Raw genomic sequence first — 25,531 nt, forward strand, 5'->3', positions numbered from 1 at the left:
CGAAAAGTGGTTTGCGGAAGCTGGATCTCAAAGACGTTCTCAATCTAAAACAAGAAATAAAATTGTTAGAAATGAATATAAAAATGCACTACTAACAGTCAGAATTTTCATTTAGCCTGCGATTGCGTTTGCTGCTACTTCTGCAACAAAAGCAAATTTCGGTTACTGACGAAATTACGCAATAGAAATTTGGGGGTTATTTTGGCATATGCACTTGTGAATGCGGTTTGTCCGGTGCATAAATACAGATTTCTGGTAAATATATACATCTGTATACATGTGTATATTCTGTTGCATCATTTTTTTTACCTCAAGCATTATTTACATATACACATACATATATGTATACTCTTATTAATGTTCTTACTTTGTTCTGCCACACTTCCAAAACTCTACATCTGGACCACTGCTTCCAGTCAAATCTTTTTAAGTTTCAGCTGCATTTTCCTCTGTTACAGATATGTAAATTCAATTAGTTTTTAATATCCAAATTGCACAATTATATATGTATGTACTCACCAGAAAACAGAGAAAGAATCGCCTCCCAAGTCCTTTAATAGCGTTTACATTTTTCACTTTTTCACAAACACGCCTTTCGCCGCCAAGCGCCCGAAAAATTATGACAAAGTCTAGACAATGCAACTCTTTCTACCCCCACCCTTGCCACTGCAACGGACGAAAGTAGCAAAGAAGAAGAAAAAGGGTGGACTTCTCTAAAGTCAAATGCGCTCAGCATCAAAATTCATAGAAAAAGGTACGCCCTAATATACACACACATTCACTTGTTTTGACCTGTCAACCACACACACATACACACATGTATTACATATGTATCCATTAATTGCGTCTTAAAATTTCGTTTGACTCTTCCTTGTTTTTAGGGCAATTTCAGAACATTTTTTTTGCTATTTTGTTCAACGTTTTAAGGCGATTTCGCCCTAAAAATAAGAAATTACTTTTGGAGTCTACTCATGAAAATTCGCCCTAAAAAACAGGGCAAATTGGCCTTTTTGGAAAAACTAACCCTAAAAAATATTTTCCATGGCGATTTTTCGTAACTTTAGGGCTAGCCACCCGTATAATAAGAAAAATTTTCGTAGTTTTAGGGCGACCTCGGTTTTAGGGCGACTTTTCTAGTATTTAGGTAAAAATTTCTATGAGTGCAGAAAAAGTTCTCGAGTGAGGGCGTACTATACTCGCAAGTCCATATGCCTCCAATGTTCGTGTGTGAGTGGCCGTGCTCATTGCTGTGGCCATGTGAGTTTTTCCTATTGACTTTTCAGGTCAAAAGGCGGCTGTGCGCTTAATATTTGCATAACTACTTAAAGCAACCGGCACGAACACGGAATGTTAAGGTACTTATCATCTGGCAGAAGGGCTCGAATCGGGGACTCTCGGTCGCTAGGCATTCGTGTGTTTATCTCTGCGTTAAATTAAAATCACTCATACGCCGTGTAATCATCGCAAATAGGCCCTCCAGAGTTCGCTTCTGCAGCAAAGTTCAAGGCGCACTTAAAGCGTTTGCAGGAGGGGGAAGGGGGTCTTAAGTCCCCTCCCCAGAAACCCCACTAATTTGGCCGAGTCACGTAGGACGGTGAAACAAAAGCAGCTGCAAAGCCGACGACTTGCCAACTACTTTTGAAATGTAATTTTCACTTTTGCCAACTTGACAAACTGACGCACAGACTGACATTTCCCTTTGTCATGGGCGTATGGGGGGTCAAGGGGGTGGCATTTCGGTTTTGCCCCCTGTCCCCGGGGTAATTGAAAGTTTTAACAATTAGCCGGGATCGTTGAGAGTACCAAGTTTATGGCCAAATGACTGCGCCTAATGGTAGGCCGTAATTATTGTTTGTGTGACCCTTGAATTGAACTCAATTTTAATGAAAATGGCTACATTGAGTTAAAAGTTGAAAATCATACAAGTTTTGCTTGTCTTTTTGAAGAGTTTTCCATTAAATGGGCTTCTTAATTAAAATAAATCATATTTGTGTGTTCATCCTAAAAAAGACATATTTAAATGTGCGACAAATGAATTCAAAAACTAAACCAATTTATTTTAAGATTTAGGAGTAGCGAATTTTTTCGTAAAGTTGTCCTTAAAATCACTCATACGACACGTGGAACCAAAAACTTAATTTAAAATGTATAAGAATTTATATAAATAAAAATGTTATATACATTTTTTTAGTCATTAAAATTGTACTTATTTTATTCATATTAAAAAGAATTTTTCTTTTCTGTTTGTTCGTACATTAATTTCAAATCAAATCAATGCGATTCCATCTTCCGGAACACCTGCCGTCTTAATTTGTAATTGTCATTCGATGACAGTTAATTGAATTGCCCCAATTGGATGACCCCCAGGCATTTCGGAAACTTTTTAGGGACCTTTCCTTCGTCTTTCGGCTGTCATCATTATCGCTGCCATTATGCGTGTGGACGGTCGGATGGTCAGCCCTCGTTTGTGTTCCTCAACTGCACTGCACATAAATCAATGACAATCAAAATTCATTTCGTTTGCCTTGATTTATTGCTTTTGTTTGATTATGTGGGTGGTCTCCTCCTTCCATCCCCAAAAATGCGATGTTCTGGCTTATCACAATGCATATTAATGTGAGTTATGGTGTGTGTTTGCCTGAAAAGAAACAAAGCAAAACTAAGTTCGGCTCGGAGTTCGGTGATTCCCTTTTTTCCCCATACAAATATTAAAGACACACAGGCAGCAACGGCATGTGCACGCCCTCTTCAGCTGAGTAGCAACCTTTTCTCAGTTTTTATTCCGCATTTTTTGTTACTTTTTGGGTTGGTTGGGTTGGTTTATACCCAAATCCACGCCCCCGCACTGCTGCCAAATCATCAATCAAACGCGTGTGATTTGCTACAGTTCAAATTTCGCTCTCAGTTCAATCGTTCAGCCATTCAAGCAGAAATACAAATATTTGCTTTTTTCCAAAGTACAAAAGCAGCCCTAAGGGTTGGGAGATAGGGGACACTAGAAGAAAATCCAGCAACTAAGAAAATAAATATGTAAGAATTTAAAAATATTTATATATCACTAAAAGTTACTCTGTATTTTGAATTTATATTTTTAGATTTATAATATATTTTAAAAATATTTATAAATAGTATTATCTTCATTAGTAGTAGGTATATCGTATTTATATATATTTCTTTAGGTGTAGTGGATGGGCGAAGGGCATAGCCAGTTGGGCGTCCATGCCGAGGGCTTAGTTCTGTCCTTCCTGCCTGACTGACATGGCTTAAAAATCGAGGCCTCTTCTCCAGCTTTTCCCGTCAAGAGTCGGCAGAAAAAGGGTAAGCCACTCTTCGCTCACAGGTAGCAGCTGTTACTCCTCCTCGCTTTTCCCAGTCCAGGTCTTCAGCTCTCCAGTTCTCTAGACCTCCTGCTTTTTCCATTTTCCGACTGCCTAATCTCCTGTGTGATGGGCTGGCAACCTGTTACATGATTTACCCCACCCCACCCACTTCTGCCCCAAAAGGAGCCGAGGGCAACAAATGGCCTCCGTAATAAGGCGCTGTGAAATTATTTAGAAAATTTAGCTAGCCAAGGGCAGCACCTTTTGGGGGCTTTAGATCGGATTGGTCGGGCTGCGGGGGCATAAAGTAAAATGGAATTTGTTTTCATCTCGTAGAAAAAGTTTTGTGGCTGCAAAGTGGAAAGACCAAGAAAGCTTAAAAGGTTTAGATGCTTATTATAATCCCCCAAATCATTTTCGGTTTACCCTAAGAGCTTTTATTCACTGGGTTATTGAAAGTTGAACAAAAAATACTTTAAAATATCTTTTTTCCTGGGAGTCTAAGAATCAACATTAGAATAAATGTCAAAGAGGTTAATATTAATATTTAATCTAAAAATAAAACAGTAAAGCTTTATTCATATTGTAAAACCATTAAATTTTTAAATTAGTATTTTTAAATATTATTTTTTAGGGCAAACTAGGAGTAGCGAATTTTCAGTGAAATCACCCATTGTGCGAGCCACAATTAGCTTTAGTTCCACTCCGAGTTCCAAGACGAATCCCCAGCTCCGGGGCACTTGAGCCGTTTCCGGCAGATGCTCTAAGAAACCGTCCGGAATTGCAGGGCTTTTTGAATTGTTGCCAAAAACAATTTATGGCAGCACACTGTGTCGTTCCAAATTTTGCGCACAATTGAGAATTGTGCAATTGCATTTTGGCCGCCGGAGGACGTCCAGATAAAAGGGGGAAGATGTGGAAAATGGGGGGAAATTGTTGTCCCAGCTGCCGCTTAAGTTTTGCATATTTATTCGATAACGAAATAAGCGGCACTTAAATTGTAAATAAGGCCTGCAGCAGCTGGCACTGCCACAATAATTAAAAACAATACGCTAGGAAATTATGCTTAAAAGTTTAATGTGCACGCTGGCTGGCTAAAGAAGAAGAAGAAGAAAAAGTCCTGGCAAGAAGAGGAGCGGAAGGAAGCGGCCGAGGACGAGACAAGCAGACGCATAAATCTTCCAAGTGTTCACTTGGCTTCATTGCAACTGCTTAGCTCTGGTTTTCACTGGGGAAAAATAATCACGATTTAGTTTATAAAAATTAAGTTTTTGTTTATTTCATACATTTTTCGTATTTTTATTTAATAGGTCAATAGAAACCTAATAATATTTATATTCAATTATAATTGAATTATAATACAATAATTATTGTTGTGTTACCAAAATCTTGATGTAAAGTGTTAGAAAATAAAAAATATTTAAATATTTGTGTCGTTCAACATTTAACAATGAATAATAAAAATATATTAATGAAAAAAAACGTTGTAATATTTATAATAAATTATTGATTTTTTATTACCCAAATACATACAAATGTTAATGTGTAATACCCTCATACTAAATAATTAATATTTGAAATAATAATTTGAATATATACTTTAATTTTCTTTTTTAATTTATTTGTTGAAGATTTCTCCCTATGGATCTTCTTTCTCTGGCGGAGTCTCGAGTGCATTTGCTAATGACAAAGTCAAACAGGCGACAATGGTTAGCGGAATGCCAGTGTCTGAGTCCTGCGTCCTATGTCCCGCGTCCTGCGTCCTTGAGTGGCCACAAGCTGCCGCTGGCGATTGTCGTGCAATGCGGCGGCAAGTGTTGAAAGCATGTTAATTGCTAGCCATAACACCAGCAACAACAATAACTATGCTACAGCTACAGCTACAACTACAACTCCGGCGCCAGCTTGACAAACAAAGTTGAGGGGGGTTAAAAATGAGGTAAAGTAGGGGGCAAGGTGTAGGCCTTTTGCTCCACTTTTACGCCAAACATAAAAGCCAAAGCAGCACCATTTACATGTGCCTAGCGGAAGTGGCCAAACCCTCCTTCTCCCATAATTTTCCCCAGTCTATTTTCCGCACCCCTATTTTTCCACCCCCACCTAACTAGGCCTCCCATCAAAGCTCTCGGAAGTATTTGTCGTGATATTTATCGCATAAGCCATTTCTCTTCGGGGCCTCAGCGGAAAATTGTGAAAATTTAATTGAAAATATAGCCGTGCCTTGTTTTCCGTTGTTGTTGAAAAACAGCGGAACCAGGAAAAGCGAAGCGGCAAACTCTGCATCTCATCAAACATTAAATTCTATTTTTTGCATAATATTATTGATTTTCTTTTCATTTTTTGGCAACAGCTGGCACAAAGTGGCGACAATAAGAGAAGTGGAAAACGTTTTGAACAAATAAACATGGGCAATTTAAAAATGGGTCATGCCTGGCTTATATGAATATTGTTTTATTAATAAGCTTGATATGGAATACAGTTTGTATACAAAGCGAACAGCTTTCCTTGAAAATAATTCGATTTATTTTTAATATTTATCAGACTTTAATTATACAATTCAATGGTTTTTTAAATGTAATTTATACACTTCAAAAACTAAAAAAAGCATCCTTGTAATCAGAGTCAATTTTGTCATTTTTTTAAATGTATAAAACCAATATTTTTTTGCCTCCTGTTTGGACTCCGACTGAAAATTTATTTGCCAAACGATATGTTTGTAGTAAAAAATTGAATTTTTAGTTTTTTCTAAAAGGTTTGTGGCCCTTTTTTGTGGGCTCTCTTGTTTATGGACTCTTGCCGTGTTTATTTCATTTGCACCTTTTACTTTTTCACTTTCGCGCCGCATTGCCACTCCGTTTGGTGTAAATTTTTTATAACCCAACAGGAGTTTCATTTGAAAATCACAGATGAAATGATGAATTCCCGGTTGAAATGAAATCGAGCGGCAGAGAGTCCATGAAAAAATCTATTAAAACCCCAAAGAGTCCGCGCCGAAAACATTTAATATCTGCTTTAATGCATATAACTTTTTAATTAAAAAAGAGAAGAGGACGAAAAAACGAGCATCGTTAAAATCCTGAGCGCATAATCCTTTTTAAGCGGCAGCAGAAGGGCAAATAAAAAAGAAACACGTACATTTCTGCATCCGCAAATTAATTTGTTTACTTAGGCTTCTGCTTTTGCTGCTGAGAACATTTGCTGACAGTTTCGAAAAAAGTACTGTTGTACTCTTCAGGTTTTTAAGCCAAAAAACTTTTTCCATGCATGATAATAAAAAATATATACATTTTTATTTAAACCATATATTAAATCTAATAATGTTTTTAACTATATAAGGCAGTATACCTGTTATTGTTGAATAAATATAAACCTTTTATAAAAAAAAAAAAAAAAAGTATAAAAGGGGTTTTTAAACTACAAATATAAAATATATATAAAACATATATACTTTAAGAAATAGCCTAAAGAACTCGCGTTAAATCACTGTAATTTTTTGTAGCATACTTTTTGGGGCTGAGTTTTTCGCCTTTAATGCTGAGGCTAAGCATAAAACCATTTACAAGCACTTAGTTTGCATATAACCTCAACACAAATAGACGAGGGTGGAGGAGGTTTTGGTGTAAAGGGGTGAGGGCTGAGGGGCAGACGCATTTGCATGTGAAATATGCATGAGTTGCCATCTCCTGTCTGTCTGTGTGTGCAAATAAACATAAATGTAGGGAAAAAACGCTGAAATTGCAAATGACAAGTTTTGCACTAAGCAGCAGCGCAAATACACAGCGGACAGTGGAGTGAAAATGGGGAAAAGGGTAAAAGTGGAAAAGCGGGGAAATGCAGAGGGTAGCGGCTTGTTACATTGACACACTTACTGCATGATGAAGCAAAATGAGTGACAAACTGACTGCGCGATGTTGTAAGCTGCTTATTAAGCAAAGCCAAGATGAGAATTGCACCGCATTGCGACCCAAAAAAAAGAAAAAGAAAAAAATACAGCGGTCCAAAAAAAAAATATTTGTCTGTAAGTGAGCCCTGCAAAAGCGGCTAACTTAAAATAAATAAATGGGTTACTTTCGCTGGGGCCGCTCATTTGAGACCCAAATCAATGTCAACGAGTGCTCCCCTTTGGGATCCAGCTTTTGCCCAGCGAAAAAGTATCAGGGAAAAAGGGTTGACGATTGCCAATTTTCTTATGCTTTAACACATTTTAACAGATAAACAATTTATAATGGTATTTTATATCGAAAATTGATAAGAATTGTGTAAAAAAAATTCAAATTTAAATTAAAAACAATATTAAAAATATTAAATATTAAAAACAATTTAAGCAAAAAAATAGGTAAAAAATAAATTAATCCAAATTATAAAAATTTAATAATTTCATTAATTTAGGTGGATAACCTTTCTTCCGGTGTACCCTCCGCCATCACGTGCCGTTCCGTGATGAAGTTGCCAGAGTTGTGAGCTAAAAAATGAGGAGATGGGAAGAGGTCCTTTGAGACTCAGTTAAAAGCCGAAAAACTTGGCACACGCAAAAAGGTTTAGACGCACCGCCGAGATTTCCTTTGGCCAGGGAATACGAAACTTTGTACCTACATAGCTTCAATAAATAACGAAATGACACGCAAAACAAAACATTAAGGAAAAGAATTTGGCGACAGCTAGAAAAAAGGAGATGCCCTTTTAAATTGATTAAGGTTTATTAAAAAAGAAGGATATAGAAAAAAATTATAACAACTACAAAAATTAAGTTAACTTTAATATTTTAAAAACAAATACAGCAATACAGCAAATTACAATAAAATAAAGCACATTAAACCTTTCGAAAATGCACTAGAATTTTCACAAAGCCATTTTATTAAGGGCAAATAAAAAATGAAAGCTCACTCGCTTTGCTCGCTGACATGAAAATGTGAGCGTTGTGTTCCATTAATTTGCCAACAACAATACCGAAAAGGGGAAAAAGAACATCTAGACCAAGAACTCACTGATTTTCGTGCCTGCCTGGAGCCATTGTTGTTGTTATCCTTAGCCAGGATGCTGTTGCTTTGACGCTTTAACGAGCACCGTCTAAGCACTCTGCGAATATGACGATGCGTTTGCTAATGCTTGTTTAAATATTACGCATACGCAGTGTTTAGCGATTTCTGAACATTTTCTATAGAGAAATCTTTTCTTTTCAGCATTTTTATTCATACCAAATTTAAACCTATATTTTATTTTCACACTAAATATTTTTTAAGATATTTCCTGAATTTTCTACCATATTTTCAGTAGCTTGTGTGTCGCAAACATTGTGTACTTTCGGGAGCGAACACCGTAATACTTTGCGTCTTGCCTGAATGGGGGAAAAAGTGCATTTTGACATCTTCATGCGCTCCGTTGATCTCGAACCGAAAAAGTTAATGGAAACGCATTTTCGATGCGGGTCTCTGTGTGTGTAGGGGATTTGTAGCTCTATTTTCCAGGAGCCTGTCACCGGAACAAAAGGATTCGGCTTTCAGCTTCAAGTGTTCGATAGCTTTATGCAGGTGAGTGCACTGTATAAAGGGAATAACTCACGATGGGTTTACTTTTACCGCTTCCTTTATTCAAACCTGGCTTTGTTTGCCTGGGCTAATTGGTAGAACTCCAGCCGATATCGATTTTTTGGATATGCTCCCAAAATCGGTTTGAATTCTTTTTTATTTCTGCCATTGCCTTTGTAATATCTGCAGCTGCTGCTGCATCTGGCAAATATTTATGCCGAATGCCGAACTTGGTTGGGGCTTTGCATTTTGAATTTGGGTTTTTTTCTGTTCCTGTTTCAGCCTTTGCCTGTTTGAGCACACATGGGCTTTTTGTGTAATCCAAGGCCTCGAATTTAATTAAAATTTTGGTTTATGCTCTTGAAATGGCTTCAATGGCGGTGAAATCGGTAGGAAAGCATCGATGTTGCAATTATATAAATTGAAAAATTGTAATTGGAACGCTATTGAAAGAGAAAGCATTGATTCAAACAATACAATTGGCTAAACTAATGAAAAAACTGGAAAAATTCACTGAAGTGTGAAAATTGTGAGTTTTGCATATAAGTTTTTAAAATTTAATACAAATATTATTCTCATGCTTTAAAGTTTAAACATTTGAAATTTGAAAAGAGTATTTCTTCTTATAACATTTTTTTAAAAATGTAAGCAAAGCATTTAATATTAAAATTTAAAATTTAATACAAATAATCATATTAAGTTTGAAAACGATAAAGAAATATAATTTTTTAATTAATGCTATCCCCTCGTTTGTATGTTTATCCCCTATTTGGTTAACTTTTTCTGTCTCCTTAAAGGCGGTAATCACACCTGGTAATTATATTAAGGCCTTAATTCCGCAACCCGCTGTGCGAACAGGTGTACTTAAGGTGTTCTGTTCTCCGACTCGCATTGTTGCTGATGCCCATTAATTTCGTCTTATGAAATCTCTTTTACATTTAACTCGTTTTCTGCGGGGGGAAATGCCACGCCTCTGGGCGGGAAAATGTTACACATTAAAACCTTTTTTTCTTTTTTCTGTGTTCTGCTTCAAAAGTCGTAAAACCGAGTTTTATGAATGCGATTAAGCGCGTGAACTGCAGAAGAGCATATTTCTCCTTCGCCGGACTGGATTCTCACCGCCTTCCATTTAACTGTCTCATTTTGTTGGCTTGGGTCGTCCTACTTTGCTTTTGTGCCCGGAATTTGTCATTTTTAATGACTGTGAAAAGAATGCGTTCGTAATTACATGGCAGAAACGAAAAACTTTCTGCAATGTATTTATGTGTGTGTGAGTGTTTCTGGGGGACTGGCATTCCACTGTATCATAAATTATTTTACTTATTATACTCTTTCGGGTTATGGGGAGGATTTCTGGGTTATTTTGGGGAGGGAGATAAGTAAACGGAAACCACAAAGAAATACATTTTATGGGAAGTTTGGGTCGTGGTTTAAAGGGTTGTGGCACGGGTTTTTTTTGGCAGAATGGCGGGTGCAACATTTTATGCCTTATAGATTCTCTATTTTACAAAATTTTACAAATTTTTTATAAAGAAAAATACTAATGAATAAAGTGATTAAGGCTATAGCTATGGTGATTTTTAATTAGCTCTTTTAAAATTCCTTTTCGTCTGCCTGTTCTGTCTTCACTTAAGTTTTTAGCATAACTGAGTTGCATGAACCAACTTAAGATGGCCATCTTCCCCAACCGCAAATTTCAGCCATTGTTACCCCACTTGAATCCGTTTCCAACTTGGCTGCTGCCTTTCGTTTTCCTGCCTTTCATCCGCATCCTTGTAGGTGGCGATGTCTCTGCCATTCTCTTCCTGTCTTCCTGCCCTTTTCTTCCCTCCCTGCGGTTCTTCGTCCTTTTTTTGCCATGACTGGCATCGCTTTCTTTTTATTTGCCGTTGCATTCGCACTTAAGTGATTTTGACACTTGTCCTACTTTCCATGCGTTGATTTTTTGTGTCAGCAGACCAAACGCCTCCCCTCGAAACTCTATGGAGGTATACTTCCTGACGAAGTTGTTCACCTTTCAATAATGCTGTGACAGACGGCGACGGAAGTGGATCCTGGATCCATGGAGCCGGGAGTCTGGAGAAGAGTTGGAGTAACCCAACTTTTTGCCACTACTCATTTTCAAAATTTTCCACTCTATTTTACACTGAAACTAATTTTATTTGTATTAAACAATTAGAGACGATCCTTTCATTAGTCTAATAAATAGTTACTTAATGTTATTTTAATATTCATGACCTGGAATTAAATTGGTTCATAATTTTAATAATTGGTTTTTAGTTTAATAACTATTTTATTTCAAGTTTCAAGTCCTTTTTTAAGGCGTCTAAAAGTATGCAGTGAAAAATAAGAAATCTTCTTATGGAATAAATTAATTAATTATATTGTTGATTTTCATTATTTAAGCTAGTGTTAAAATTCTGATAATATATTTCAAATATTTATGTGAGTATCATAGGCTGTTTTTCAGTGCTCATTCGCGTTCGGCTCTTGTACTTGCGTTCGTTAGTTGTAGTTGTATTTGCAGTGGCAGTTGTTGTGGTTCCAGTTGTCATCATTCCGTTCATAATACTCAACGTCATCAGCGTCTTTTGGCTTTGCACTGCGATGATGGGCGACAGGCAACTGAAGTGCACTTTTGCGGATTTGCCTGATGATTTGTCGCTGTGTGTGTCTCATTCCCTTTCTCTATCACTTTTTCACTCCCCGTCCTATTCTAAGCATCTCCAACTGGCTTTCTGACTGCTTGTCAGCCTGCCCTCCTGTCTCCTGTGCTCCTGACTCTTTGCCCGTTTGTCTTAGCCCCACTTCACATGCACATCGTTGGTTTTCCGGCTGAAAGTTCGCTTTTTGGCTTTAACTTGACTTTAGTGGGGGTTTAAAGGCGGTAGTTACTGTACGGTAAAGCTTGCTCAAGGGTCTCACTGTGTCTAGGTTTTTTCAGCGGAAAGCGGAGGTCCACATGAATTTTTTGAAGATTTTAAATCCTCTTTTATCACTTATAAAGAGATCTTAAGTACTGCATACTTTTAGGCTCTAATTCAATGGTTTTTCAATTGTTTGAAATTCCTCTATTTATTTCTTTTTAGGGATATTAAGTGAAACCTTAACCGCCGTCTTAAACTTAATTCCTCTAAATTATATTTAATCGATATCTGCAACAAGTAAAAAGTTTGTATCGGAAATTAATGACATCTCTTAAACGTATTAGTTGCAATGTCTTTTACGCTTTTCCCACATAAAGTAATAGCAAAACTTGCGGAGATTAAATCATTTCCTGTCCTAACCCAACCCAACCCCACATAACATAGAAAGGCACAAACTTTTCATCGCCCAAAGTTTTGACAAGAATTCCGTCTCCCTTTTCTTTTCGGTTTATCTTTTATTTTTTACCCGCTTTCAAAGTGCACACATACATATATTTTACAGCTTTCTAACACACAGACACACTGTGGCATTAAAAACTAATTTTATTTCTAATTAATTTTGACGTCTCGTCGTTTGCGGTTAAATATCCGGGCACGCGAGCAGAGGCTTTGTGCCATTGTGGTGCGGGTTGTGTGGGGCGAAGTCATTAAAAAAGTTGCCAAAAGACTGGCTGAGCACAACTTTTGGCACGTTCAAAGGAGGAAGTGGGTGGTGGGCGGTGACTTGTATCTGATGAGGTTCGGCTGGCTCCCTGTGTGTATTTAGTTGTCAGCCTCAGCTTTCTCGGCGGTGGTGGTGCACATTTTAAATGCCTCAAATGAAATTAACAAAGAAAAAGCCGTAAAATGTCACCACAGCAGGTGTGTAGGTACACACATCGTATATCTGCCACAGACAGCGACCATATATGTATAGTATACCATACCATACCGTACTATATATACATATATAGAGCATTGTGTGATGGGCGGTTCAGTGTCAGTGCCAAGGAAACGGCATTATCCCCAAGCATTGGGTCTTTTGGTTAAAATTTAAATGAACTTGGCTTTTTCAAGATGTGGAATAAAGTTGTCTGCGTTGCTGAAGGAGTGGTGTTGAAAACCAGAAAGGTGCTTACATTTTGGTTTGCTGATTTGCTAAGAAACCAAAGTCATTGGGTGAATTGCAAGAGATATTTTAGAAATGTTTATTAAACACTTTCTTTACTTTAACAGTTTCTTGTTAGTTTAAGAAGATAAACACAGATGTTTTTGTAATTTTTAATTATTTAAAGTTTTACTTCCTATTCTAATAATGTTTCTAAAAATTTTATTAAATTCTTCAAAAATCTGAAAGAGGATGAAATGCAAAAGTTCGATAGGCAACTTAAACAATGAGTCAACCATCACAGCTTACAGTACAGCGCCCCTTAAAGCTCTCATCTTTTGAATGGGTTTATTATCGTGGCTTTCGTCTCCAACCCAGAATAAGCCATCGTTCGCAGCTCTTTCAGCTAACCGATCATTGTTCTGTCCATTGTGCTCACTGCGGCGTATACGCAATATATTTTTCGGGTTTTATTTGGCCCTGGTCATTTACAACAATGTATGCAAATAGTGTGGGTATATGGCTGCGGCACGCCCTCCGCCCACCGTCCCGCGGCCCTCGAATTGTAAACAATATTGTCAACAAAATGCCCGCAAAAACAAACACACACACATACTCTTGCACATAAAGCACTATATTTTGCACATATATACAGACAGGCAAACAAAAGTTGCAGTTTTGCGATGTTCGTTTTATTTGGCTTTGCCCAAAGGTTTAGCAATGGCTATGGAATTTTTGATATGAGCCGCCAAAAAGGAAGTACAAATAGGAGAGTTTTTGCCGATTATAGACCTTAAAGATACCTTATTTTACAACTTAAGATGATTTATTTGTAATAATAAAATATTTCTACAAATTTAAAGGGTATTTAAATATATTAAACAAATTATTTTAAGAAAACACATTTATTACAAAATTAACTTATATTTAACTTGTATTAATAAATTAATTAATTTCCGATTTTTTTTTCCTATTTTAGATTTTTAAGTCAATCGGTTTCGGCGGAAGGTGCTACTTCCGGTTTTTATGGGGTCCTCTTTTAAAAGTGTAGATACTAATTAAATTGCTCATTTTGCTTCCTTTTAATAAAAAGAGGGATGTTATCTGTACCTGACACCTGAGTGTCCATTTGACCTTATTTATGTCCAGGGTGTCAAAACAAAGCCTAGTTGGCGATAATAAAACCTTAGGTCATTTGCTAAAGCGCTTAGTGTCAGAGTTTATTTGTTCGGCGCGTGTATGTTTGTAGGCCCTTTTATGGCTTTATTAAAACTAATAAACAATGGCAGCGACCAACAACAAACACCCTTTGCCCAGCGCTCTGTTTTCCGAGTTACGCTTCTGAGCTGCTAGCTCCATCGATTTCTGACCCGGACGGAAATCGGCTTTCACTTTTGGTTTTTCCTTCCTTTTTCATGCGTTTCCATTCGATTGTCGTAGTTAATGTCTCCGCAGTGGCCGCTTTTTTGCGCAATTAACGCGGGTAATCCCATCGGCCGGCTCGGTTTAAATGCATTTATTTACTTAAACCGTGTAAACAATTGATCAATGCGCTGCCGTCGCATTTTGTGCCGCGACGTCCGCCTGAAATATTCAATTAAAAGTTGTTAAACGAAACAATTACAAAGCGAGCAACAAAAGCGTATGTTCACGTCTCCGCACATTGAGTGCAAATGGAACAATGTCAACAGTGGTGGTGCAGTTTTTTCCCCAAAAGGACCTCCCAGCGGGAGTCCTGGCACCACAAACCACGAGGGAGCGGATCCGCAGCACAGTAAACCACATTCGAGAAAACCATATGCCCCTTTTTAATATGGGCTTTGAGCTTAATAAATAAATGCACGTTTTTTAAGTTTTATTAAAAAAATTGTATAAAATCAAGTAATTAATATTTTATAATAATAATTTGATTTTAAATGACAAAAAGTCAAAAATATTAACATTTAAAATTTTTTTTGCCATTTTATACAATTGCAATTTAAGCATTATTAAATAAAGAGAATATAGAAACTTGTTTTATTAATTTTCTTTGTATTCCTGAGTGTTTTAAGGCATTTTATGCCCAACTTGTTCCACTGTTTTATTCGCTGTCCGAGGTGTGATGGACTTAATTGTGCCGCAAAGTGAGTTATTTCTGAAAATCGATGAAAATTTACCGCCTTTGATTCAGTGTTTCTTTTTTTTCTTTACTGCAGTAACTCCACTATTGTTTTTTTTCCTGCGGTTGGCTTGGCAGTTCGCAGGTTGGCTTTAATATGATTGTCTGCGATAGAAATTTACAAAATTTACGAATGAAAAAATTAATTAACACCCTGGGGAAGGCATTCAAGCGGAAAGTGCATAAAATCAACAGTCCACTGGGAGTTGTGTGTGCGAAAATGACAGTAAATAAATGTAGTTTAAAAGTGCCTTCAACTTTCGGGCTTAAATGCAAGGCAATATTTTGTTGGTTGGCCGCTCTTTTCCATGGCTTCTCATGGCTTTTCGCCGGCTTCATTAGCTATTCCAAAGTTGGCTGTATATCAGGCGGAAGATTCATCTTAATATCCGCCGTCTTTTGCGGGACTCGAGGCTCCAGGCAGCAGGATGCACTCGTCGTGGCCATAATGTTTGCTCTGCCACCCCAGCCCCCGCCAAAAAGAGAACCTCTTCATCTTTTTTTGGGGCACAAACTTATGCCGCACATTATGAGAATGCCGTTGAGCGTCGTCGCCTGCACATAAATTAATGAAAATTTATTTATGCCCCGAAAAGTATAGTGCAAACAATGGTGCGCCGCCTTCTTTGAGAAGGTTGGGGGAAAATGCTTTCCAGTTTTCAGTTTCCAGTGCATTAAGCAATGAAGAAGACGCCACCAAAGGTTGCACACACATATATCACTCGGGGAAAATGTGTGCAGCAGTTTTGCTATGAGCAACTGTCATGCAACGGCAGGAATTCCAACTAAAAAATCAATTTGTTAAGCTTCAAATGGGAATTTTTCGTTGCAAATGGTGGATACACCGATCCGCTCCTTGCCCCTTCGTCATCGTCACTTAGATAATATGCTTTTGTGTCGGGTGAAAAATATTTGCCAGGATAACAAGCAAGGTGTTCCGTGTCGCATCCTTCCCCTTTTTCCCGCTTCGAACAAAATGACTTTTCGTGCTGCTTGCCAAATGGTCAACATTACATTTCCTATCTCTCAGTCCCGCTTTTCTCCGTTTTTTGCATGCAGTTTCCGTTTCCGTTTGGCTTAGTTGGCTGTCCTTCCTGTCGCTTTCCCCTACATTTCCCACCCACTTTGCATGTTGTCACGCTCTTCGTGTCCTGCACTCCAAAATGCACTTATCATTGTGAAGGTTCCTGGGGTTCAGCTCAGGACTTTGTTCACTTTACTGCCGCAGTTTGTAGATGTTTTGTCGAAAATGTCAACAAAATCCAGGCATTAATACACCATATTTAGACGGAAGCCTGTAAGTCCAACGTATTCTGTTTTCCTTTTTATGTCCTTTCTGCCACATCATCAATTACACATTTTACAACTGCTCTGTGTGCTCTCTGTGTTTTTCCCAAGGATCCCCCACTGGATCCCCATCAGGATCCCCATCAGGATCCCACAGGAGGTCACTGGCAAAACAGACATAAATCAAACATTTCCCACGTTGCGAAACAATTTCCGACTCAAGACTCCCTCTTTTCATGTCTATCTTTTGGCTGAGTTTTATTTATGGCATCCGCCAAAACACAAACTGAAGCACATACAGTACAAAACAGACAGACGGACAGACATTTGATAAATGTATAGACAATATGACTTCAGTTAGAAAATTTACAATTGCTTTTAACTTGATACGTGCTCGTAATTGTTGTTGCCATTATTGTTCTAGCCCGTTTGGCGCATTGTATTGCATTTTGATTTGTGGTTTATAAGCTTTTGTTTGGCCCATAAATTGTGCTTTATTTTGCATGCAATTCTTGTTGTTGCTGGCAAGTTTTGCCAATTGAATCGAAACTTTAAAACGAAGTTGAACAATTCCTGGTGAGTGCTAACATGTCGTATGGGTAATTTTTTTCCAAAAGCATTCCTAAACTCTGATTTTATTTTAATACATTTTATTACAAATTGTATTTTCTTTTGAAAGGTATGAATTTTATATAGAAATAGTTGAACTAAGGACAGGGTTGAATGACCTACAAAAAATTGGTTTAAAAAAATGCATATAAATAAAATAAAAAAATAAATAGAAATACATTGAGTTTGTATCAAACTCAAAATAATTTATATGAATAGGGATTTTTTATATTTATTTATGTAGTTTAGTATTATTTTTATTAACTTTACTATTTTAGGAAACTTTTTCTGCTTGAATTTAACACAAGCTTGCGGTACCTTTTTCACAAACTTTCTGCTTTCCCCAATTTGGCAGCAAGAAACCGTGAAAAACAACTAGCTGGGAGACACAAAGTGGAACAAAAATTTCATTTTGCTGCGCAACATTTCATTTAATTCATTCCTTCATTATTTTCATTATTGGTCACATTTTATGATTGTTGCTTTGGCTGGCAGTGCGGAGCCTTTTGAAAGGACCTTTTGGCATTTGCGGCATGCAGCTTAATTTAATATGCGTCTCACTCAACCCTCGGTTTATTTTCGCAACTTCCGCCGGATGATGTTTTCTTTATGGCGGCATTTTATGTATTTATTTTCGGGGGACGACTGAAAGGGTTTTACTTGTGCACGACACGTAACTTCGCCAGATGTCCAATCTTGAGTGCCTAAATTATTTATTAGGCATCTTTTGCGACAGCTTACGACCTTATGAAATATTATATTCTTTGTGTCGAGGCAGCAATAACAAATGAAACATATGGCCCGGCAGGCGGCCTCTTTGGGTGGTGGGTCAGCTCATAAATTATTTGTCGGATTGTGTGACCCACAGGTCAGGCATAAATCCAATCAAATTGACAGAAAGTCAACGCAGAAAGATCTACATATTCATTAGACACTCTGCAATGCGCCTGTCTAAGAACAATGTGTACAATATTTATTTTCAGAAGTTAATTTTTATGTTTGAAGTATGTTCAAAAAAGAAATTAGTTGGTAAAAATTTATTTAAAACATTTATTTTTCTAAATCAGCCCAAAAGTGACAGGAATAAATACAATGGATAATTAGCTAAAAAAATGTGGCTACAAAAAAAAATCACTTAAATAAATTAATCTCCGAAATAAACCATTATTTTAATGAAAAAAAAACATCTTAAATTTCGGAATAAATAAAAAAGGTTTTTTTGTAATCTCCGAATTTAGGGAGAAATTGGGTAGAATGTATCTACGAAAACGTGGCTCACTTTCCTTGGAATACTCTTGGCTATTTAGTCCTGCACACTTTCATTTAAATAACCATGAGCTTTTTGACATCACAAGCGTTTAAATTATTCATTTGCATTATTGTTTGCCATTTGGCCAATTAAATTGGCCACAAGCAGACTTTATATTTATTCATAATTTATACATTGGATTTCACAATATCAAATGAAAGCCACTTGACTATTTTGGTCGATAGGCCAAATTATTTACGACTGATTGGCTGGCATGGCAGCTCAATGTTCGTCAATAAAATTTGTCCGAAAATAGACCGAAAAACACGATGAAGAAAATGTGATAAATTTTCAATGCTTTTGATCTGTGAATTTGCCGTTTTCCCCAATTCGTTAATCAAAATCTATAGGCGTTAGGTCTTGGAAATGCAGTCTAGCAGCAAATTGCTAGTTTATATCGCTTGAAATTTATTTAGCCCGTAAAATGCAATCTCAATTGCAGCCGAAGGGAATTTCTATACTTCTGTTTGTTTTTGTGTGTTTTGGGGGGCAACAAATTTGCCATATCTTAATGGAGAACAAAGACACATAGACCTGAGTTAAACTGAACTGAACCGAACCCAATGGAAGGAGTGACTCTGGCCTGTGGACTTGACTAAGGGAAAGCCGAGCAAATATTTATTTGGACTTTCTGGGCGCCACTGGGCGGAATATTAGTTATCCTTGTCCTTGCCAGGACACTCCATTTGCACCTGCAAGTCCTGCCAAGGCAAAGCAAATGCAGCTGAGGCTGCAGCTCTTTATGTTTATTTTAATTGAATTGTTTCTGGGCGTATTCAAACCAAGGCCCAGTTGAGAGTGCACGTTATAAATTAACAGCTAATTGTATATGCAAATTAAACTGCAGTGCCACTGCAGCTGGCATTTAATTCATAATTTAAACACATTCGTTATTTATTTAGTTTTGCTCTCGAAACTGATGGGATTAATTATGCAAGTTAGGAGTGAATAGTCCATAGAGGTTGTTAAAAAATCTTTGTATACATTTAATTAACTGTCTATACTTAATATAAATATCTTTGCTATCATATAAAATTATATATTACTTACTTAACAACTGGAGAGTCTTAAGTAAATCTGGGCCAAGTTAATTTGCATGAATGGAAAGGCCAATTAAATATACACACAGTTAGCCGAATTAACAAAGCGTCATAAGCTGACCGACACAAAGCACATTGCAAACAAACACTGGCAAATTGGCAAACAAAAACATGTTGGCCAACTTGGGGGCGTCAGTTAATAGATTTATGCAATTGAAGTACTCCGACTGCGATAAACTCAACAGAATGGCATAAAGCTCGGGTAATTTCCGCTCCCTTGATGGATGGAGGACTTGCTGGGCGGAAGGACCTCGAAATGTCCATCAAAAACTGTGGCCATGCCAGAGACCATAACTGATAAGATATGAAAAGCAATTTACGTAAACTGTCAACGGCAAATGCGCCCTCGAGGACACGCTTTCATTTCATTTCGTTTAATTTTATATTTATTTTTTATTTATCCCCGATTACGTATTATTGACATTTTAAAGCCATCGCTAATTAATGCGCCTGATTATGTGGTCGAAGAATATGACATATCCATAAGTGGGCGAGAAATACGTTTCGCGGTTGACATTTTTCGTATATTCACAGTCGCAGGTGGCATTTACGCAGAGCATTTTATGATCCCCGATATGTTTTAGCAGCAGGCTGTGTTGTCTGTTGTTCGCCACCCGGAAGTTGTCACTGTCGTTGTAAGACACTCGATTGTGGTGCCAATGGAAGAAGCTCAGATGGTTCCTCGATGGCATCAACTTCACCCGGCCCTCGAAAATGCCACGCCAGTCCACGCGGCTCTGTGAAGTCTCACATCGCGATTCGCGAAAACTCTGCTCCAGGTCGAGGAAACTGGAGATCTCTAGACCATTCTTCGAGCGCATTATAAGGTAGACTATGGTCTAAGGGGTTAAATGATTATAATCTTTTATTTTAGAATTAAAAACAAATTCAATATCTCATGACTAAGACCCGCATTTACTAACTACCTAGCTTCGAGTTACTTTTAAGTTTTGCAAAAATAATTTAATCCTTTTAAAATAATTTTTTTAAAAAACAAAATTAATTTTAACCTTAAAACAGTCAATAATCCTTAAGAAACATATGTTTGGAAAATGGTTCTAAATATAATCCTTAATATTCCCTTACCGAAATTTGTTTATCCACCAGCTTCCTCTCCCGAATGGCAAACTGCTGGAGGACCTCGTCGTTGTTGTTCAAATAGTCACCGAAAAGTTTCAATCCACATATTCCCCGTGGCTTCAGTAGTATTAACTCCTTAGCCCTTCGCTGGTGGAATTGGTCGCGAGTTAGAAGGCTGCCCAGGCAATTCTTTCCGCAAGCATTCTGGATCAACTTCCTCTCGACCTTTTTGTTCCGCAAGTACCGGATGTCCTTGATGGTGATAAAGCTGTCCACATAATCCTGGTACTTGTTGAAGTTTATCAAACTCATTAGGGAAAACGCAGAACAGAAATTATCTTAAAGATTCTGGCTAATTGAATTACTTTTTAACTCGGACAAAAAGTAACTCAAACCAAAAGCTGCTGAAAAGGCAGCAAAATTGCGATTCTGTGTCGATAGCCTTAGTGTAAATCAAAAAGTATAATATTTTGAACAAGTTCGGGGAAAATACATTTCTGACAACTGACAACAAACTGGCAACTTTGGCTCAAAAGGCAAAACTTTTGCTTGGCTTTTGGGAAGACAGAGTTATTCCTGGATTCAATTTCGCAAGGAGATCGCAAAATATACTAAAATATAAGTAATCATAAAAAAATGTTCCTTGTAATAAACCGAAGTGGAGGGAAAAGTTCAGCAAAGGTCATATCTTAATTGAAAAACTTGCGGGAAACTGATAACTGGAATGGGCTCGAACAATTTGTAGCCGCTTTAATTTCATGTGCTGCACAAATAATTAAACATTGCCCACATAGAGTTCCCTTGCTAGAATTCGCAGCGCTGTTCGTGCGGCAAATTTAATAAATGGAAAAAGTTTCACAATGCCCAAGCTCCGACTTTGCCCTTGTCCCTTTTTGCCCCAGAATTGTGAGTATTTTCAATTACACTTTCCTATGTGCCACGCCTCCTCACACCGCCCAAACGCCCTCCCCCACACACACATACACTCACACGCACGCACACCGTCAGGGGCATTTCGCGTATTAAACTAATTACTTCATCAACATTTTAAACTGCCAGCCAAAAGGGAAATTTGCATTTTCAGCCTGTGCGAATGCAACGCTCTTTGTCCTTTTCCGCTTGATATCCTGTTGAGCGCAGACTGTCGTGGATTAGCAGGCTAACAAGTGACACCTAGTGTTCGGTTATGCGCTCTATAAATCCTGAGAGGTGCACACTATGCGACTATAGATCAGCTTAGCACATATAGTGGGAGGCCTTTATGAACTTTCAAAAGGTCAACAAACTTTTATCAAAAGGATTTTGATTTTACAAGTAAATAAGTTGTGAGGAAATGACGAGGGTTTTAAAATCACTTTAATGGGTGCCTAAAAGTATGCAATAGAATAAATATACAGTTGCATACTTTTAGACACCTTAAAAAGCGATTCACAATTTTTTTAGTTTTACGGGTGTAAATATTTAATATTTAAAACCATATGTTTGGTTTTTTTCATGCATTATATATTAATTAATTATTCTGTGTAAAAAACCTGCAGAAAACAAATAACTCAAATGTTAAGAGTTTCTAATCAGCCGTTATTATAAAGCAAATAGGGTGTGGAAAATGTCCTGCATTTCCTGGCAGTTTTCCAACTTGCTTTTCAATTTCCACACACAATACGCAGCAAGATTTTCCGTGTGGAGGTGTGCGTCTGTGTGAATTTACGCTATTTAGACACGCTTTTCCACTGTTTGCAGTTGTTGCTGCCGTCGCTGCAGCAATTAACATGCAGCCGCTGCCGACACTTGGAGCCCACTTGCCCTCCCAGAATTTTCCTCGGGATTTTCCCAAGCCCTCTGACAATTTCCCAACCCCCTACCCCCATTTTCCACCCCTCCGACGAACGAATTGCTGTTCCGTTTTGCGTGCTTTGTCACCATCTTGCCGCTTGCCGCCGTCTTGAGCGCGTAAATTGCTACTTCGCGGGGCAATCCTCCTCTATCCTCACCCCGCTGAAGTCAGGACTACCAGGACTTCCAGGACTCTGCCAGGACTTGCCGGGACTCCCGTCTTGGCCGTGGCCATTGTTTGACTTGGTCATTAGTAAATGTACTTTGTCGCAGCATAAAAAGGAGTTAAGTGCGCACTCTAAGGATTTATGTGCATTACCCAAGAATGAGGCAGCAATGCTCAATGTGCCTCTGCCATGTGTTAAGTGCACATTTTTGATGAATGCGGAGGTTCCACCAACTGCTTTTCAATTGCAGAGAGTGCAGATGGGTCAGGAATTTATAGTTGAGCAGTTGCCAATCACTCAGTCCCTAGAAACCATATCCATATCCCTTTTGATGGGGGAAAACATCTATATTTCATGTCCTGGACCCCTTTGTTTTTCCTCTGTGCGGCTAGAAAAGTAATTGAAGAGCATATTGCATGCATGAGCAAATAATCCCAGTACGCTCTTAATTTGAATTCCATTTTTGGCTCCCCATTGGGACTATGTAATCCCATCGTTGCAATTTCCTTATTCTAATGTCATTTGGCAGTGGTGCCACATGTCCGGCAAATAAATTGCATCCAGCATTTCCCTACTCCGATTCCTTTGAACTGTTGGCAAATGCTAACACAAATTATCAAGTTACCATAAATTGCTCTCGCCCAACCCGTACATCTTGCCAATGAAATCAAAGCCACATAAATTGCGCAAATAATTCTGCCTTCTCTGCGACTTTCTCCCTGCAGCTGAAAGTGGCGCCCAACGAAATGCAGCCAAGACAAAAGGAAAAGTAGGAAAAGGAGGGGCCAAAAGAATCATCACTTACAACTGACCACAAAAGCTCCTCGTCCCATGGAAGCGATGGTCCCACAATCGATCAAAAGGAATTATGTCTCAACACAATTGTAAATAAATCTTTGCGGCCATGTGGACATCATGTGCATGCCGAGGTCCTGGCCAAAGGACTTAGCTGGCAAAAGGGAGATGGGAGATGGACGATGGGACAGCCAGCTGAAATCCTGCATATCACAGACACTGGGTATATGAAGATTGAGTGGTAATGTGTGCAAATCTAAAGCTTTCCTTCCCAGCAAGATTTCCCCGCCCTTCACTTGCGGTTGCCTCCCTGCACGTTGACATGTTGGTAAATTGGTCCTTAGCTGATTGCATCGATAGCCGAGGCCGGTCTTAGCCAGAAACTGAGGGGGGAATTAAGTGTAAATGCCGGAAATTAATCTGCTCAAAGAGGGAGGACAAACGGACAGGCAAACCGAAATAGGCCCGAACCCAAATTCAATATTATTCAAAGTGATTTTACAAGTGCCGTTGGCACTAGGATATCGCCTCGTCGTCCAGCTGCCGGGTTTTCTTTTGAGCATCAGGGCAAAATTTATAATGCCCATCGATAATGATTTGTAATTTAAAGCTCAAACAAATTTCCGGCAATTTTATGCGGCAGACACGCGCCAAACATTTCCCGCCATCTTGTTTACTTTTCATCTGGCATGAAAAATAACTTGAAGGCTGTGTAAAAAAACCAAACTTATCGCCGTAATCATTGAGCCACGGAAAAAACAGCACATTAATTTGTTTCTTGTAAACTGCCTTTGCCGAGGGCTTTGTGCAATCAACATGAACGTGAGCATCTTCAATGGTCGGGATTGTTTTGGTTTGGTTTGGTTTCGTTCCTTCGTTCGTTTTGGGAAACTCCCCAACCGGAAATTCGATAGCAGGAAATGTGAAATGGCCGTTAATGGCGTACACAGTGCGTATGCGTAATGTGCGGGTGAACAGAGTAAAATAACTAGCCTTTTTGTCTCAATTCGTTCCGGGGGCATATTATATCACATGAGCTGGGAAATTAATCAAGTTTAAGTATTATTTCAAAAAGCATATTCATTTATAGCAATAATTCATACCCGTTTTTGAATATTTGTCAATAAATTCTTTATTGTTTCCTTTTTGTGGATTTTAATTGCCAGATGATTTATTCTTTTTAAAGAAATGGCTCTATAAAAATATTGATTTGTATGAAATATTGATATGTTTAAGCAATAAATTCTGGTTTAAGTTAATTTATTATTTTTTTCTTTATTTATATAGCTATTTATTAATTTATTTTATTTATTATTATTGCTTATTATACCTTCTATTTTACGAGACCTTTGAAATTTTCCGTATTCCTTAACGGCAGAATAACCTGATGCTGCAGACATTACCCAACTTGCTGGTAAATATAAACAGGCCTGTGGGCGATTACCGGTAATAAGAGCACATGTTGATGGAACATTAGGACATCACAAGGAGGCGGCTGGGGGAAATGGGAGTGGCACTTCATCCGACATCTGCTGCCGCTTCCTCAGTCGCCTGTCATGTCTATTGTTAGTCGCCCGATGTTGCCTGTTCCTCGTCATGTCGCCCATTAAAATCGTGTACACCATATGCCAGCCATATTAATTTTTTGCCACCCGGAAGTCTGGAGTGTATGTGTAGGTGCCACGCCCCCTTCCAGCCCACAAGCCCCGATTGATAGGCAGTTGCTGGCGATTACGTGGCTCCTCCGTTGACGGCGACACGTGAGATGTGGATGCGCTTACGTGGTTATGGTTATAGTCCTTACGTAATTTCGTTTGCTTATAATGGGCATTGTTGTCGTACAGGCAATTAAATCCAATTGCATGCAGCCCAAAAAGGATTAAGGGCAATTGACCCGCCAGTAATCTGCTTAAAATGTATTTACTAGGTATTGGTTTCAAGACATTAAAAGGTATTTGGAAAGAGGATTACAAAGAAAGCGCTTCAGATTTAAAAATCTGACCTGTAAATATTGTTAAAAAATCTATTTAATTAATTTAATTTAAATATAAATGTAATTAATAAATTTGTTATGACTAAAAGTATGCTTATCATTTCTGTTTTCGTAAGTTGTTTTGTAATTTAAAACTTGTTTAAATTTTTGGGGAATATTAATTTGCAAAGTTTTCAAAAAACATATCCCAGCCACATCATTAAAATCTGCTCTTGTATCTTCTATCTAGCCAAGTTTTCGGCCCACAAGTTTGCTGCTTGCTAACGCTTTAGTAATGACCGACCAACATCAACTCCTCTGGAAAATCCTTGCCGTTGACCGCACACAATTTTGTTATTTCT

The 25,531-nt window shown here is 38.0% G+C and overlaps 2 protein-coding genes across 2 annotated transcripts in view; both read right to left on the reverse strand.

Moving 5' to 3' along the window:
- Nucleotides 1-374: 374 nt before the first annotated feature.
- Nucleotides 375-25,531, reverse strand: part of ND-B17.2 (NADH dehydrogenase (ubiquinone) B17.2 subunit) — a 95,925-nt gene continuing 70,768 nt past the window's right edge. The window contains exon 6 of the mRNA XM_070219719.1: nt 375-384. Coding sequence (XP_070075820.1) covers nt 384 — 1 coding nt within the window. The 3' untranslated portion in view covers nt 375-383. The remainder of the gene's footprint in view (nt 385-25,531) is intronic.
- Nucleotides 19,708-20,906, reverse strand: LOC108056568 (cilia- and flagella-associated protein 299). The gene is made up of 2 exons (XM_044395217.2): nt 20,409-20,906; nt 19,708-20,161 (listed from the first exon to the last, which is right to left on the reverse strand). Exons 1-2 carry the CDS (start codon nt 20,712-20,714, stop codon nt 19,760-19,762), a joined length of 708 nt encoding a protein of 235 aa, XP_044251152.1. The 5' UTR covers nt 20,715-20,906; the 3' UTR covers nt 19,708-19,759.

Source organism: Drosophila takahashii, chromosome 2L, assembly GCF_030179915.1.
Source record: "Drosophila takahashii strain IR98-3 E-12201 chromosome 2L, DtakHiC1v2, whole genome shotgun sequence".
Classification (NCBI taxonomy): Eukaryota; Metazoa; Arthropoda; class Insecta; order Diptera; family Drosophilidae; genus Drosophila; species Drosophila takahashii.

What these genes read in the sequence shown, in the direction of transcription:
- LOC108056568 (XM_044395217.2), bottom strand. Translation starts at nt 20,714, where the DNA reads ATGAGTTTGATAAACTTCAACAAGTACCAGGATTATGTGGACAGCTTT. An exon ending in TGGTGGATAAACAAATTTCG is followed by an intron (nt 20,162 to 20,408) that starts GTAAGGGAATAT and finishes TTAACCCCTTAG; the next exon opens with ACCATAGTCTACCTTATAAT.